At 37.3% G+C, this 18,357-nt stretch overlaps 1 protein-coding gene across 23 annotated transcripts; it reads left to right on the forward strand.

The window, feature by feature from the left end:
- Positions 1-1,003: 1,003 nt before the first annotated feature.
- On the forward strand, positions 1,004-18,156 carry F49E2.5 (the record flags this gene model as incomplete). 23 transcript variants are annotated; one of them, NM_001373430.3, is made up of 22 exons in its annotated part: positions 1,020-1,163; positions 10,193-10,352; positions 10,401-10,488; positions 10,803-11,234; positions 11,289-11,510; positions 11,651-11,899; positions 12,044-12,175; positions 12,255-12,677; positions 12,768-12,929; positions 12,978-13,025; positions 13,151-13,705; positions 13,980-14,069; positions 14,118-14,186; positions 14,310-14,402; positions 14,570-14,758; positions 15,147-15,302; positions 15,611-16,034; positions 16,308-16,447; positions 16,579-16,698; positions 16,830-16,919; positions 16,969-17,043; positions 17,147-18,151. In NM_001373430.3, 21 exons carry the CDS (start codon positions 10,243-10,245, stop codon positions 17,228-17,230), a joined length of 3,951 nt encoding a protein of 1,316 aa, NP_001360758.1. The 23 variants fall into 23 exon arrangements, with proteins under 23 accessions (NP_001024695.1, NP_001024694.1, NP_001360758.1 ...); NM_001373432.4 differs by lacking the exon at positions 13,151-13,705 and having other exon boundaries at positions 1,023-1,163; positions 17,147-18,146; NM_001381054.2 differs by lacking the exon at positions 14,310-14,402 and having other exon boundaries at positions 1,065-1,163.
- Between the last annotated feature and the right edge of the window lie 201 nt (positions 18,157-18,357).

The following is an 18,357-nucleotide window of genomic DNA, read 5'->3' on the forward strand; positions in this document are numbered from 1 at the left end:
AAGACGAGGTGAAAAGGGCCAAAAAAAAACCACACGTTTTGGAGATATATACTTTATCAAACTCCAATTCAGCATTTGGTAGTTGGGTGAAAAAAAAACCCCCAAAGGTGCAAAAAATTATTGATTGTTTATTAGACGGTCACTCTGTTCATTGAACCTATGCAATTTCTTACAAACACGTATTATTCTTTTCATATAGAAACGTCGAACATTCCCTAATGGAAAATTAATGTTCTACATTTTGCAAGTAAATTTTGCAAAACTGAATTGAGATTAAAATATCTAAAATTTACAAAAGCGAATAACACGAAACGTATATCGGTCAGTTTATAAATTGTATAATCGAATTAAAAAATGCCGCCCGATGTTTTGCAAACTTCGCGCTTTTTGTTAGCTGCCACCGTACCATGCCAAAAGAACCTTTTCGAATGCTAATAACTTTCCTGCCCTCTGTCACACTATTTTCACAGTTTTCAATCACGTCTCTTCATTTTTTTCTTGTCCCCCACACCGCTCCACCCTCTCTTTTTCATTTTCTCTTCAGATATTCGTGTCAGTGTTGTTTCTCGCAGCTAAAAGTTAAATATGTAGAAAGAGAGCGCCGATGTGTCGGTGCCATGATGAGTGTTTGAGCACGTTCTGATTAACCTGACTCAAAGGTTAATCGAAGTAAAAGACACTTATGTAATCCCAAGGCAAACAAAACCAATCAACACGGCTACCCCTTTTACTCTTCTTTGCTTTTTTCTACTTTCTTCTCTCAAGCCTTTCCTCATTTTTTTCTCTACTACCCATTTGGTTACTTTTTTTTGTCTCTGTAGACCCACGGCTCCCCCTCCTATCCTCCCACCAATGCTAACCGACTCATTCGCTTGCCTTCTTCATGTTTTACAATTTCCGCGGGGCCAAGCCAAGGGGCCAGGGTGATGCCGCCCTACTCTCGGCCTCCTCCACCTCTCAATATCTGTTTCCAAAGCCTTATCACTTTCTATTGATATACATTTCACTTTTATTATTTTAGAGAGGAAAGGCCACTACCATCAACGTCCCACCAGATTCGACATACACTCATCCGTTATTCCCAATCGAAACTTTGTGAAACGAACTCCCACATATCTACCAAAACAGAAAACCCCGACTTTGTTCGACGACATATCAGATTGGTAAGTTTTTTTTGTGATTTTAAAATTACTTTCTCAAGTTCAATAGAGAAAATATTTTGTTTTATTATCCAAACTATTTTCCTCAGTGTTTGAAACTGTTAAAGTTTTCAATTGTACACCTAGAATTGTAAGTATTCGTCTGCATACTCACCAGCCATAAAAATTCGCAAAATTTCGTAAAAGGCAATTTCTGCAATTTCTGTACAGAAAATTAATTGCATCGAATTTGTTAAATGAGTATGGCATTTATTCTAAATTTTATTTTTTATTCAACGAGTTACTGGATTTCAAATTACTGATGAAACATGTGCAACGTACTATTTTCCTGACAAAGCATAAGGATATCCCGAAACCCAAGATTGTTATTAAACTTTTCATTTAACTTTTTGGCTACTAAAAACAAATATATGCAAGTATTTCAATGCAAATCTTACTATTAGCAAAGTTGTCCGTAATCATTTGGCATATCACATATTTTGTGAACTCAGAAAACCTATTCTTTGTTCTTTCTTTCGAACTTACTGTACCTATCATGTTGTTGGTATTCTTTCTCCCGCCAAGTTTCCTCACGCGCCTCACAAACAATGGCATCGAGTTGAAAGTCAATAAACAGATGGCTCAAGTATGTTCAGCGTTTGCTACACCAAATCTCCTTTGAACTCATTCTTATCTGCCACCTGACAATGCATGTGTTATTTGCAATCAAAATGTACTTGAAAACGTTTGCAAAACTCCACCTTCTATAAACATCGTACATCGATTAGTACATCCACTCTGAAAACGAGCGGTATTTCTATCAGATATCTGTTATGACACCTGACGTGTATTTCTCACGATAAGTTTTCCAAAAATTTGATACCCTGTCACTTTCACTATTGGATATTCTTTTCTTTCCAATGTTTTCTTCGAGAACGTTTGCTAGATGATTAGAGAGCAAGTGATAAAAATTATCTTTGTCCACACAAAAGTTTCCACTGAGAAGATAATTGATGAGATAGGAAATGGAATGTTTTCAAGAGAACATTCTTTTGAGAACATGTGAGATGAATGGAAGAAAAGTTTAGCGAGAAACTAATTCCGACTGACCGTAGGTCGTTATGATTTTTGATTGATTACAGTTAACGAAGATTGTTCTAAACGTGAAAACAGTTTCTTTTTGCATTTTTGTGAATGTTTGCAAGAAAGATCGGGAACATTTGCAAACAATCAGAAATAAATTCTTATAAGAATTTCATATATATCGGGCAGTTCTACAGACGGAATTAATCTCAACGAGCTTTTGTATCAAGCTTTTAAGAATAAATAGCAAAGTTTTAAAATTAAATTTATTAAATTTGCGTGCTTCTAAAAGGCGTAGGTTTTTTTGAATATCAAAACAACTTTATAAATTTTTGATTTTTTAAAAACCTTTGCAACTTTCTTGTAATTCTCAGTGATTACTACATTGTTGTTTCTTGGTATTTTTGCTTAATTTGTAGTTTTTGATTTTGCGATTTAACTATGAATAACATGTATGGTTACCTTTACGGTTTTGAAAATTTTCAATTATATTCCTCATTAGTATTACTTTTAGAAACCATATTACTTGTAAAAAATGTTAACGATTTAAAACTAACACATTTTATTTAAAAAACAAAACTTTTGAAGCTTTTTTCTTTCACAATATTATCGAATTTATACCAAAGTTGGCCACAAAATTTGACAGCCAAAAATACAAATTTTTAATAACTGAAGAAATGTTTTGACTTAATAACTAAAGCAAATTTTGTATCACTGCTATTTCATGAAAACTCAATAAACTATTCCTCAGACACCTTGTCAAGTATGTCGTAACATGTTTGGTTTTTATTGTCTTATGCCATCCCCTCAAGTTCTATTCTTAACATATGTACTTTCGAGTGTTTTGTTCCGCAAAAAACTCTATTGTAGACTTAGAAGATTTGCTCCACGGTGTGAACGTACCGATTCTTGCAACATCCTACAAAGCACACTATTTTTTTGGAAAATTGATGAATAGTCGTAATTCTAGAATCGCAAAAAACATTGCATATGCATGATTGAGAATAACACAAACAAAAACAACATGTGGTGAGACATGCAATGATGAGAGTTAATTTAACATTGCATTGCTGTAAAACGCAACACCGGAGCCATTTTGATTTCTATTTTTGTAAGAATTATTCATGGTGAATCATTTTGGTAGTGAGCATTGAACAGTGATAAGTAGTACATATTAAGTATAAGTAAAAATTAAGTTTTACTATATGTGAGAAAATAGTTTGTACAGTTTCATTAAAATTGAATGTTCGAATTAAAATGTAAATCAGCTTTTAAAAAATTTGTATTGTTTAGAAAAACATTTTACACATAAATTAATTTATAGTGATGTATGTGAAATTGTACTTGTAAATAACAGATCTGCATTTAATTTTAATTTTTAGTATTTTCTAAGAATAAGAAACTTGTGTACTATGGACCTAAAATTAGGTATTTGTTACTGCACATTTCCTACAAAGGGCACAGCATAATAATAATAAACATGCTACTTTTATTTGAATTTGGAAACAAAAGGTTTGATTTTTTTTAACCATAGAAAGTTTATTCTCTATTTAGATAAGCTTTAATTTTATAAAAACGTTTTGAGTTCAAAAAATTGTACTTAATTAGGTAAATGTCCCTGCAAATCTAGAATGAGCAGTGATTTTTATTTGAACTTTTCCATTTTCCGAAAATTCGAATTCCTAGTCATTTTTTTTCTATGAAGAAATACTCGTCTTTATTAAATTCCTAGTCATTTTCAAAATTTCTAATCCCTCAAAATGAGTGTTCAGTTCTAGTATTTACGTTCTATTGTTCAATTGTTTTTAATCAAAAAACAAATTAAACTACCTCCTTCTTGTGCCCCCTTCCATTGTCGTAATGGCCTGAGGGATGTTGTTTTTCAAATCAAAATTCGACTCAAAAACAGAAAAATGGCACGTGGTACTCGCGAGAACTAAAAATCACTTTAACCCTGTCCTCGACGCCTAGCCAGGCTATTTGGTGTAAACATCTCGATTGAAATGTGGAATTTGGGTATGAGATGATGAAAACTGGCAAAGTGTGTGTTTTTTTTTCATATCGTCTTTTTCCCTTTGCTCTCGGTTAATTTGGAATGAAATTGCACATACATTCACATTCTTACACAAAAATCCATCGCATTACGTGATCAATATCTTTTTTTATTTTGTGCTGCTTTCTTGCTCGTCTTTTATCTTCTCCATCTACTCAACTCCCGTCTCATCTGAAATATGATCCTGTGCAAGTTTCCATGAAGCAATTCTTCTCTTTATCTTAATGTTTATTGTCATTTGAAGATCGAAAAACTTTTTTTTGTGATTTTTTGTCGTTGACACTGTCCACTTCCCTTTTCTATTTTAGTTCATCGTGTCAAAATTATCTTTCAACACTTTATCTTCGTCAAAATATCGATACCTTGTGTTCTGATTGGGTGCGCTGATGATGTGAGAAGCCCATAAAACTCACCGATTCCCGCGTGAATTATGGCGCTGTCAAGGTGTCTTGATCAAATATCAAAGTGATGGATGCATTCTCAATACCCAACTGATACCTGATGATTTTTCTCTGCGAATTGATGATTTTGGACATCTTTATGTGTCTTTTAAGCGTATCATAACATTATCTCTTGGCGCCCTCTTTCATCTACAACCGCATCGATAAATCACTGTCATGCCAAACATTTCGACGGTTCAAGGACACTATTACTCTTTATTTGATCTGACAAAAACTCTTCGAAAAAACTGATCATTCAGAAACAAAACACAACCCGAAAATGAAAGGTGGAGCTGGAGTTAATTGATAACACACAGCCCGAAACTGTGTTGCAATTTTAGTTTCTTCTTATCACTGGAATTTATTTACACACATGTGTATTACTCCTTGGTTAATAGGGTTTTCTATTTTAGTACCGCTTAGTTGGCTCCTTTCTTTTTTTCACCAACTCATTTTTGACACACCAGCTATAAAATTGTTTCTATAGTTTAATAATAAACAAACAGAATAATGTTTTTTGGGAATCATTATTTGCAAGTTTCCCTTCTAACCAAGACGTAAGCTCAAAAAAGAAGGGTAACGACAACAAAGGAACATGTATGTTTTAGCCATAAACTTGAACAATTTTGTCCCGATTTTTCCATTTTTTGTAAACTCCTGTCTTATTCGAACCTTCAAACCATTTCAATTTTTCGTCATTAGAAAGACAATCCCATTGAATCAATCGAATTAGGCAGATATTTATGAGATTGCACTTTTTGCCCACTCGTTTTTCCATTTCTCTACCTGACCTCAATCTATCCCAATGAGAAGAAGGCCACTTTTGAAAAGGAAAACAATTGACGGAACACAAGACGTTCGTTTGATGACACGAGGTGATCAAGTTACCCGTTGGTTTGATCCGATTTCGAAATTTATTTTTTCGAAAGAAACAAAGAAAAGACGAACTTATTTCTCTTTTTCTTGTTTTTCTATTTTATTCTATTTTTCTGTTTTCTCAGTCTCAATATTTAGAAAAATAGAGCAATAAAATGAAGATGAGTCTTTTCGGCTTGGCAGGCAGTTTTTCCTGCAATGTGGTCTTTTTTTGCCAGCAGGGACAGACCGAGGGTGAATGACAGCGGCAAATCGAAAAAAAAAACGTTTGAAGTAAGAAAAAAACTTCAACGTTCGTGCCATTTCGAAACATTCACACTTTGTTTACCTGTCACCAACATTTTACCCGGTTTACTCGATATGACAAAGAGAGAAGAACAGTTTATTAGTTTATTTCGAAACTTTGTGGCATTTTAGGTTTCAAAAGTTTTGAAATATGTTTGATTTGTCAGAATTTGAACAATTTGAAATGTATTATACTATATTGTATTATACACACCTTTCTACTATGTGCATTTTATAACTTTTTTTAAATTTTAGATCTCAAAAGTAGTGTTTGTAAGTATTATTGATTTGCCAGAGTAAACTAAGCTTAAAAGTAATTTAGTATTTGCAATTTTTCTGATTTTCAACAAGAGGCGCGCCGGATCATTTAACTGAAAATTTAAAACACTTTCACACCAGTCATTTCAAATTATCTCTTAAATGCAATCAAATGCAAATATTATGTTTTCCTTTTGTCACTTTCAATTTCTCCCCGTTCCCGCATTTCTCTGATATGCTTATCATCTATTTAAATCATCCGGTCAGATGATTGCCCCCACGATTCTCTCTTATAGACCTCCCTGTATCGTTCATCTTCTTCATCACAAATACATTCAACAAACAACGGCACCTTTCGAATAAATTGACCTTCAAGCCTTCTAGGCGACAACTAATTTCAAGGACACAGAATCGGTCCCGGGGGGTCTCTCAATTTTTTGGTTGTCTTTACTTCACTCCCTCATTGCCTACACAAAATAAATCACGCGGAAGATTCGTGAAAAATTAGCTGGGCCTCTATGTTTGTTGGGTAAAGATTTATCTAGTTACTTGATTTACTTTTGTTGGAAATTTCAGAACATTATACTTTCAAAAAACTAAAAGGATCCATGGAATTCGAGCAAATCAGACAAAAAGTGGGGGCGTCGGAGAGAAAAAGAAAATAAAAGATAGAGCGAATTGAGCATTTAGAAATTTCTACCCCCGTGCAATGTGCTATCTCTCACACTGCTCTATACTTTTCACATTTTTTTGCTCTCCACCTCATACTTCAAGAAACCAAAAAATCATTTAAAAAAATTTATTAAACAAAATTCATAAATCGAGACATGAAACCCCCCAAAAAATATAATACTTAATATTTAAAGTAATTTTCTTATTTTCAAAACCTCAAAATCTTCTTTTCAGATGGAAAAATAAATCGGGATTACCAGAATAATGTTTTTCAACTTTAATTTTTAAACAAATTTCGGATTTTTGTTGATTTTTTGAATTAAAAGGATTCAAAAACCGACAATAAAATTGAGTTTCCTCATTCTCTTCATGAAGTGCGGCAATTGACGTAAGCCATGTAGCCAGGTGGTTGACCTCGTAAACAAGAAATGAAAGAAAATGAAATAGAAATGAAAGTGAATAGAGATTAGAAAATGTTTCTTTCGTAAATATTCAAATGCCCATGTTCTCCAAAACCTTTTCTATTCTTTCTATTTTTTCATATTTTTCCTCTTAGAAGCTCAATAATTCAGTGAACAATTGAGCTGAAGCTGAGCCGTGAGCTCCAATTGAGAGACAATGAGCAGCAGTGGCTGAAGATAGCCTTTTTGGCAATGCACGGCCTTTTTATGGTTTCCTTCTTCTTTTGTTGCTCATTTCTTTTCTCTCTGGCATTTTTTTGTCATGTTGTTGCGTAAGTATTTCGAAATGTCAAAAAACAGCACCTCAATACGAGTTTCTGCTTCTCGTCTTCCCCCTCCTACATTTTCTCGCTGTTAGTTGGTGTGTTTATGTATGTGCAAATGTATTCCGGACGACGAATCGATAGAATATAATGCATTCACTCATTTTTGTATGTCTTCAACATTCCCCATTCTCCTCTCAATTTTTGTCCTAGATGTTCCGGTCCCTTTTCTTCTACACATTGGTCTTTTCATACTAAAGCTTCAGGTCCTAAAACCTGAAGCGGAGGAAAATTGATGAGCTTCGAAACGTTCTTGACATGACATGAGTACTCCATAGCCAACTTTTCATTTGTCTATCTGTCTTTCTTCGTTTTTTTCTTTTACAAACTTCGAAAGAAAAAATGAATTAGGGAAATGGGAAAATTAAGCAAGCCAATAAAATATTTAAAAACAAGCCAATTATCTTTGAAATTATAATGATTAAGTCAATGGAAAAAATTGTTTTGCTTTCTTATCAGTTAGTGTGTGTTGGTTTTGTGTTCAACGGAACTTGGATGACGTCTTGGCGCTGTCTGACTGTCATCCATTAAAATTTTGGCACAGAAATGTTTGCTTCATTTCACTGGTCTATGAAAAACTGTTTTCAATGTGATAATTTCGTCAAAGGCCATGTTATTCTAATGCAGAAACGCTAATTTTGAAACATTGAGCCTGTGTACATCGATTTATTTGAAATAGAGAAATCTTATTGTTTTTTTTCTGAAAATACATAATTGTAATAATAAGAACATCATTACTTTAAAAAATTTAATTTCAATGTTTAATTCATCAAATCGAACAAACACTGGCAGCAAATATTTACAGTAATCGGATTATACTTTTCTACTTCAAAACCGTTGACTGTTTTGTCACCATCTGTAAAAGTGCACTCCGACACTGTCATTGTTGTTTTCAATTCATTCTCACGTTTTTTGCTTTCTTCTCTGATTCGCCGCTGTAGATGGCCGTTCGGTTTCTAGCGCGCGCGTGTGTGCCCGGCGCTCACTCTGCATCTTATCCTCTCTTCATATAACCTAGTCACTCATTCTTCTAACGCCTTCTTCGTGGCCTTGTTTACGAGTTCTTCTTGACAGCAGTGCCTAGGCGACACAAATAGCAGACCAATGCGCATGAGGCAAAACGAGAGCGCTAGGGGGCACACAGAAAAATACAAAAAATGGGCGCTCGCCGTCGACCCTTACATGTCAACAATAAAAATGTTCGGCAGTGGGCGCAGAAGTGCACGTCATTGTAAAGAGCTATTGGCACCTTTTTGAATAGTTGTTTGACATGCCGATGACTACGATTTGAAAATTTTTAGGTCAATGAAAGAAATTAAAACTTAAAAATAAAACAAAGATTCGGAATGAATTTAATAAAGGTTAGGTCTGTTTTAAAGTCGCGAATTAATAAAATATCGTTAAAGCCCCTGGTTAGAAGAATTATTTGAAAGAATTATTCAATTACATTACACTGGCCATGCCAGCTGCACTTAGTTTTTTTTTGCTCTTTTCAAACTGAAAAAAAAACTAAACTCGGGTTATGGCACCTGTCAATAGTACCGGGCAGATGTCCGTGTTATTATGTTTTCAATAACAGACATCTGTCATAAATACCGTTTCGCGCCATATCTAGCCACAGCTGCGCCTTTAATTTCCAAGTCTTTAAACCATTTTTATTGTACAAATATGCAGCTGGCATTATCCCATATAAAGGTTCGCATCGCCTTGTCTAGAATACTCTCAATTATAAGTTTGAGTTTTCCGTTGTGTCTGCCTTGTTTTTCTGTTTTTCTTTTTACTCGCCCATCCAATTTCCTGGCCCGACGTCAGCGCTCAAAAACTCATCAATCTATTGCGTTGTGCCTTTCTTTTCGCCACAACCACCACCATATGCTCATCGCGGCCATATGAACTCGTTGTCATTGAGCATGAGATAGAAAAAAGAAGTGAGCCGCCAACACCCTCATAGGCGAAAAAAAACTAGTAAATATTTGCGCACATTTCAGTATTTTGTTGCTGTGTTGCTAGCATAGCAACTATTGCCCAAAACTGAGGCTTGTTTCATCCTTTATATCCATTTCTCAATAGAAACTTTGGCACTAACTGCGGGAAAGCCGCCTGATCAATCGTCCGGCTAAGTGCATGCACTTTCTCACATCTTCACTTCCTACCTTTGCGATGCGCTATCAAATTATCTCAACGTTTCTGTTTCTGTTTCTGCAGAGCGTCTACCGGCTGTGCGAAACATCGAAAAAAAATTTGGAAAAAAATCTGCGGCGTCCCCTCTTCCACAACCCTCGGTCTTCCTCCCTGGGCACACGTTTTGAATTTTTGCGACCCTTCTACCTCTCCCGCCACTTTTTCCCTTATCTCTGCGTCTCTTTCATTACCATACCTCTCGTGGCATAGAGAAGGCGCCCGGCGCTCCTCACCGGTGTGACGAGACCTCGATCCCGCCTCCACTCTCCCCCTCAGGCTGCCCTCGCTGTTTGTAGTGTTGCGGTCAGATTTTAGGCCCAAAATATTTTTTCACTTTTTTCCAACAAAACTTTCTTTGATGACTTTGAAAAACTCAAAAAATATGATTTCAAATTTGTTTCCTAAATATTATTATTTTCAGCTAATCACTGTTTGTGAACAAGTGAATCTCGAAATCCACGAAGAATAAAAATGAGGTCTCCAAAATCAGTGAGACGTCCACACATCAGACAGCAACTGACGAACCGCAGAAAGAATCTGGGACGAGTGGCCAAGTCACAACGCAACCAATTCCGTCAATGGTCCGTTTGCAGAAAACTATCGTACTTTACAAAAGTGCATATTTTCAGGCTTCTTACTGCTGTACTTCCAAACTCTATCAACGATCAGCGTAAAGAAGCTTTTGCCTCTCTCGAGCTCACCGAGCAGCCACAGCAAGTGAGTCACGTCTGAACAAATTGGAAAAAATGTTGATAATTTTTTCTGCAAAAGTGCTCTCAATGGCATCATGCCGGCGCACGATTGTTCCAAAACGCGCCCCGTTATCATTGCGAAAGTGAAAGTTTTTGTTGCCCTTGGGTTCTTCCCCCGTTTTGTGTGAATGTGTTTCACTGTATGTGTGTGTGTGTGTGACTCAATTTGAACACAATTCTCCCAATTCAAACATGTGGTTAGTACACGAAAAAAACTTTGAAGGTCGAATCGGCAAGAATTGTACATGTTTTTCTGGTTACTCATCATGTTTATTTCAGGTTGAGAAGGTCAAGAAGTCCGAGAAAAAGAAGGCCCAAAAGCAGATTGCTAAGGATCATGAAGCTGAACAAAAGGTGAACGCCAAGAAGGCCGCCGAGAAGGAAGCCCGACGTGCCGAAGCGGAAGCCAAAAAACGTGCTGCTCAAGAAGAGGAACACAAGCAATGGAAAGCCGAGCAAGAAAGAATTCAGAAGGAACAGGAAAAGAAAGAAGCTGATTTGAAGAAACTCCAAGCCGAAAAGAAAAAGGAAAAGGCTGTTAAAGCGGAGAAGGCCGAGAAAGCCGAGAAAACTAAAAAGGCCAGCACTCCAGCTCCAGTGGAAGAAGAAATTGTAGTCAAAAAGGTTGCCAACGACCGATCCGCAGCACCAGCCCCAGAACCAAAAACCCCAACAAACACTCCAGCAGAGCCAGCCGAACAGGTTCAAGAGGTAGTTGAAGAAATAAAGTTTACAACATTTCATGATTTCGTTGTTTTGTTTCAGATCACCGGAAAAAAGAACAAGAAGAACAAGAAGAAGAGTGAGAGCGAAGCAACCGCGGCCCCAGCTTCTGTCGAGCAAGTTGTTGAGCAGCCAAAGGTTGTAACGGAAGAGCCACATCAGCAGGCTGCACCACAGGAAAAGAAGAACAAAAAGAACAAGAGAAAGAGTGAAAGTGAGAATGTTCCAGCTGCCTCGGAAACTCCTGTTGAGCCAGTTGTTGAGGTGAGTTATAATCAAACCAACTGGGGCAGTGATGAAATCACATATAAATGTTTAAATTTTGAGTAGAAGCTTTTCATAGCACTTTAAAACTGAAAATTGCACGTTATGCACGCAACATCCACCTGCAAGGCTTATTACAGACCACCCCACCAGCTTCTGAAAACCAAAAGAAAAATAAGAAAGATAAGAAGAAGAGTGAGAGTGAGAAAGTTGTTGAAGAACCTGTCCAGGCTGAGGCTCCAAAGTCGAAAAAGCCAACTGCCGATGACAACATGGACTTCTTGGACTTCGTGACTGCGAAGGAAGAACCCAAAGATGAACCTGCGGAGACTCCAGCTGCTCCAGTGGAGGAAGTTGTTGAGAACGTAGTTGAGAACGTAGTTGAGAAGGTATAATTTAAGACAAAATATTTATCTTAAAATTTTTGAAAAAATCAAAACTATTTGCTTTTGAAACACGCCATTAAAAATTGCACGTGCACTGTATGAAATCCGAGTCCAAATGCACGAATCACCTTGCAAAGCTTATTACAGAGCACTACCCCACCTGCTACTGAGAACAAGAAAAAGAATAAGAAGGACAAGAAGAAGAGTGAGAGCGAAAAGGTCACTGAGCAACCGGTGGAATCTGCTCCAGCTCCACCACAAGTTGAACAAGTTGTTGAGGTAAGTTTTTGCATCATGACCTCCACCCGTTTTGTACACTTAATACATAATCCGATAATTGCACGAATGGCTAATTCAGACTACCCCACCGGCATCTGAAAACAAAAAGAAAAATAAGAAAGACAAGAAGAAGAGTGAAAGCGAGAAGGCTGTTGAAGAGCCAGTTCAAGCTGCGCCCTCATCCAAAAAGCCTACTGCTGATGACAGCATGGACTTCTTGGACTTTGTTACTGCTAAACCTGACCGCTCCGAAGTGGCAGCTCCAGTTGAGGTTGCCAAGGTAGATGAATCTACCGCAGTCACCTCAGAAAACAGGAAAAAGAACAAGAAGGACAAGAAAAAGAGTGAGAGTGAAAAAGCAGTTGAGGAGCCAGTTCAGGCTGCTCCAACATCCAAAAAACCAACTGCTGATGATAGCATGGACTTTTTGGATTTCGTAACTGCTAAGGAAGAACGTGTTGAAGAAGTGGCTCCAGTTCAAGAGCAAGTAAAAGAGCAAAAGGTGATTTCAGATGAATGTTTTCTTGTTATGCTATTTGCACGAGACTCTTGTCCAATCCATTATTTACCCTGTCCAATCTGTCCCATTTAGAAATCAAAGAAGTCAAAGAAAACCAGCGAAAGTGAGTCCAAACGTCCAACGGCCGATGACAGCATGGACTTCTTAGACTTTGTGACCGCCAAACCAGAGAAACCAGAACAGGTGGTCGAGGAACAGCCTGTAGTTCAGGAAGTCCCAAAACCCGAGGAGAAGGTAGACATTAATAACTAACCTTTTGCACGAAATACCTCTCCTTTTCAGGCTTCCAAAAAGAATAAAAAGAACAAGAGAAAGAGTGAGAGTGAAAAGGTATGTAGATGCATGCATGTTAAGCTTTGAGCATGAGCACTTATTTTCAAAAAGGGATATAGGCATTATATTGGGTTTTTAGGAAAAAATATTTTAATTGAACGGTATAAACCATACTTTTTGAGAATGAGTCACCGGAAAGTGAGCCAGTGGCCAAGCTGATTACTGTTTCAAACACAGAGGCATCAGCCGTTAATGTCATGGGATTCTCTGACATTGTTACTCCAAAAGCAGATGAAGTGATTACCCAAGATCCAGTATCCGCCAAACAAGAGGTTTTGCCCGAGCATGTTCCGTCGGAGATACCTGAAGAGCCAGTAGCTGTTTCCAAAAAGCCAACTGCTGATAGTATGGATTTCCTCGACTTTGTGACTCCAAAGACGGAAGCAGAGAGCACTTCAGAAGCTCCAGCTCCAGTTGTTTCAAAGCCAACAGAATCTATCGAAGATCTTGAAATTGTCACTTACGAACACGTAGCTGATGTAACAGGAAACACTCTCTCTCCATCTCAGCATTCTACTCCGAGCCCCAACTCTGTTCTGCTCAATGGTCCACAATCTAAGAGCTCGAAAAGAAAGCATCATCACAAGAAAAACAAAAAGCGTACAGACAGTGAGATGTCCCAGGAGCCGAGCAAGGAAGACTTGGAGTTCCTTGAGTTCCTTCACTCTGAGCCAAAGGTTAGACATAAGTCTGAAATGCAGCTTTCTATACCTGGGCTAACAGTTTTGTGTGGAAACTTTTCTGACTAAACGTCTAAACAAACTATCCAATTACACCAACCGCTTCTCAGTTCCCTCACCATTCAATGTGTCATTTAAAAGTGGTTTTGTTAAATTTAGAACTTTTTATTAGTTGTAGATAGTAGTTTGAAAATACTTGGTTAATTGATTTTTTTTATATATTTTAGTTGTAGAATTGGAAAAAAAAACATTGCTAATTCAATAATTTTAGAAGGTCGAGAAACCAGTTGCTCCAGTATCCAAAAAGCCAACTGCTGATGATAATATGGACTTTTTGGATTTCGTCACTGCCAAACCAGAGGTGCTCAAATTTTTATACAGCAGATTTTTCATTCAAATAAATTTTCAGAAAACCGAGTCCGTTGAAGAGCACATTGAAGCTCCAATGATTGTTGAACCAGTTCATGCTGAAAATGAGGTGAGGCAGCTAATTACATCTAAAAATGCTTGCAAAAGTAGATAGTTTGCACCCACCGCTGATAATACTCTCGATGAAATGGTGTCTTCAGTCAACTGTTTGATCCAATTAATTTTCATTTAGGTTGACTCAGACGTGGCACTAGATTCCTTTGAAATAATAGATGCTCAAGAGGTGGCAGAGCTGGTATCTGCACCGGAGATGACTGTTGAGGAGGTAGAGGGTTTAAGAGCTACAAAATAACATGGTGTGAAGACAATATTCACAGACACTCAGTTTGAATACTAATAGCTTTTGAACGAGACTCACCCAAACGATATGCTTCTCTCCTATCAGTTTCCATGATCTGATTTAATCCCATCCAAAACGTCCTAACATTTCAGACCGCTGCCGCTGCAGGTGGAAAGAAGAAGAACAAGAAAAATAAGAATAAGAAGAATAGCGAAAGTGAATCCACCCCAGCTGCCGAGCCAGTCAAGGAAGTCACTCCAGAAATTGTTGAGGAAGTGTTTGAAAAGAAAACCATCACTCCAAGTACTGCAGCTGCCGCTGCTCCAGCACCAGGTTCAAAGGTATATTGCACTTATTTCCCAAATATTCTTATGAATGCCGACTCCTGCAAGAAAATAAAATTAATGATAAATGTTTCCCCAATCGCACAGAAATCTTCTAATTTAGTATGCGAAACGCTTGAACAAGACGTTTAATGTTTACATTCAAAATTATTATCAGATGTGTTTTAAACCTTGAGACATGACTAGAATGATGGGTATGAAAACTTTTCATCATAGTAATGTAGTAATAGAAATCCCAAACATTTGTTGGGACGGATACTTCCAATTATCAAAACATTTGATTTTTGTGCTAGTATTATTCTTTTTGGGTATTGCATTTGTAGGTTTCTGGTCATCTCTTGAGATTTAAAGTGTTCTTATCTTGTTTTATTTGAAAAATTTTCAGAAGAACAAGAAGAACAAGAAGAACAGCGAGAGTGAATCCGCCCCAGCTGCCGAGCCAGTCAAGGAAGTCACCCCAGAGATTGTTGAGGAAGTGTTTGAAAAAAAAACCGTTACACCAAGCACTGAAGCTGCAGCTGCTCCAGCATCAGCTTCAAAGGTAGATTGCACTCATTCCCCAAGTGTTCATATGAATCGTTCATATGAATCGATTTGGTATGTGGAATATTTGAACAAGGCAAAAAATGTTTAATAATCATCTGATTTGTGTTAAATCTTGACTAGAATGATGGGTGAAAATGCAGTAATATAAATCCCAAAAAATTATTGGCACTGACACTTCCCATAATCAAACAACTTGATTTTGGGCTGGTATTTTCATTTTTGGGAAATGAAATTGTAGGTTTCTAGTCATCTCTTGAAGTCTAAAATATTTTTAACCTTCTTTACTACTTTAAAGAATTTCAGAAGAACAAGAAGAACAAGAAAGGATCCGGAATCTCCGAGTCTCACGACACTGCCCCAGCTCCAACTGTTGAAATTCCACAGACAACCGAAGGAGGAAAGGGATCCCCAGGAAGTGATAAGGAAAATTCTGGAAGTGCCGTCAATGGATCCGCCAAAAAGCAAATGTCTGTTGAGGAGCTCGACTACGGAGTTCCAGGCCAAACAACCGATACAACCACTGACAAGAAGAACAAGAAGAAGAATAAGAAGGGAAAGAACTCTAACTCAATATCGGAAAATGCTCAGGTGATTGCTCACCTCGAGCAAGATCACCTGGATCAAATGGCTGACGATGAGGTACAGGCCATCACAGGAGCTGCTGGATCTCATTCCCCACCAATTCAAGTTCATGAAGTAACTAGCTCAGAACAACACTCCAACGGAGGTAGGCATTCTTTGTACAAATATACCACAGATGAATAGTTTTTACCAAGTTACACTGACTGGCGATTCTAAAGAAAATATTGTTAATCATATACTTGTGCATTTGTGTCAATAAAATATGCACTATGAAGATATGAACTACTTGAGTTGTTGACCTTATTAGTGAAGAGAGCATAGCTTTCTTGGGTACATGAATGAACAATTTAACTGATCTTATTTGTTATAATATTTTAAACGTGTGGCTAGTAGACAATTCAAAAATTTTAATTTTCAGTTGAGAAAAACACTACAATCGAAATCACTCAAGCTGTTGACGGAACCGATATGTCCCAGACTCAATTCCAGAAGAATGTTGAGAAACTCGTTCAGGCTACGCTTGCCAAGCATGACATTGTAGAAATTGACCCAACCGTGGTGAGTTGTCCCAGAATTTACATACAGTTTTTTTCATAACATTTTCTTTCATTTTTGTTGTGGAATGCAGTATATTTCTGCCTCACTACACATAGTTTAGAATATAGAAACCCTTGTTTTGATTGCTTCAGAAACTGCGCATCGATGCCCAACTCATCAAGCTGTCGGAGAAAAAGGCGCCTGCTGTTGTGATGGAACACGTCAACTACATCAAGCCATTGCCAATGGAACTTCACGTCTCTCGACCATCGGTAGTGTAATTAAAGTTGTACAGATTTTTAAAAACTAATCAGGCTTTCATTGCTATTTCCAAAATTCAAAAAACTTTATTTTGAATTTCGTTTCCCTGAAATGTAATACTAGAACATTAGCAAATTTTCAGACTCCAAGCCGCGACCGTGTCTACAAACTTCTGCCAAAGGATATTATTTTCTGTGCAGGACTCATGGACTCTCACGGTGAAAACTACGCTGTAAGAAACTTTCCACTCGAGTTTGTCTAATTAATGTTAACATTTCTAGGCTATGGCTGCCGATGAACGTAACATCTTCAAGGACACCTCACGCGCACTTCAAAGAAAGATCCGCATTTTCAAGGTGAATTTAAAAATATTGAAGTGAATTTGTGGGAGCAGGAATTTTGCTATTATAATTTCTAAAACTGTCATAAAATATAAATTAAATCTTCTTATATTTCCAGGAATCCCCACACTACCACACCTATCTCCGTGCAAAGGAGGAAAACCGTCCGATCGAGGAGGTCATTGCTGAGGCACAACACTAAAAAGCTGCATCTCAGCTGTTAACTGCCTTCAAGCTTTCCATGAAACCATTCCTCAGATCTTCATGTCGGTTCGCCCCGTCCCATCGCCGCTCGCTCTCATCCACAAGAATTTTGTTCAAGTTTTCATCTGTGTGTTTCCTTTCTTTTTTCATTGTTTTCATTTTTCAATCCTATTTTTGTTTGCCACACACTTTTTATGACCCTCTCTGCAATGGATAAATGACACTACAGCCGGAGCAATGAATGAGCTTTCAGCCCCCAATTTAATTTTTATTTGCTTTTTTTTTCATAAATTTTAATGTGCAACTATCTTTTCATGTTTAAAAATCTTAACCTCAAAAGTCTTCCTCACCCAACAAAATATTTTTCTGTGCATCGACTGTTCTGTCTTTTGTCCTACGCAGATGCCCTCTGTCTTCTCCACTTTCAACAAACCTGATGCTTATAAAAATTTGACACGCATTTTTACTAATACTCCCGACAGAATCTCTTTCCGTAGACACCCTCATCGTCTTAGATCCTCTGACCCCCCCCCCTCACTCCATTAAACTCGCCGCGATACCTGCTATTATGAGTGTAGCTTCTTCCCTTTCTCTTTTTGATACTTTGTACCATTGCATTAGTTACATTTGTGTGTTTCATATTTTAAGTTCAGTGACCGGTTTGTTATATCCTCTTCTTTTCTGCATCTTGCTCCCATCTCTGTCACCCCTCTCTCTATCCCGCTCTACATTTTGTGGCGACTGACTTTTTTTTTTGGCTGGTAGTTGTCTAGAATTGAGTTCGTTGAGCCTATCCAAGTTAATCTGACTCATTTTCATTGCTAACCTGTTGAGTCGCGTGCATTCGTGTATTCGTTTTTTGAATTGCACCGCCCATTTCCACGCACTACAGTTTTTGTAATAAAGTTTGTTAAAGTTTTCGTTTTTTATCTTATTGAACTCCAGATGTATTTTTATATGTCTGAGCATTTTAAGTGTTATCAAATCTAATTATGTTTCTCAGGGAATGTTATTACTTATATCCACCGAGAAATTTCAATACTCACCTATTTTGGAAGATTCAATGAAACAAAATTACATTAAGTACGAGTTTTTTAAAACCTTCTCGTGATAAAAGAATACAGT

This window comes from Caenorhabditis elegans, chromosome X (assembly GCF_000002985.6).
Source record: "Caenorhabditis elegans chromosome X".
In the NCBI taxonomy this organism is placed as follows: Eukaryota; Metazoa; Nematoda; class Chromadorea; order Rhabditida; family Rhabditidae; genus Caenorhabditis; species Caenorhabditis elegans.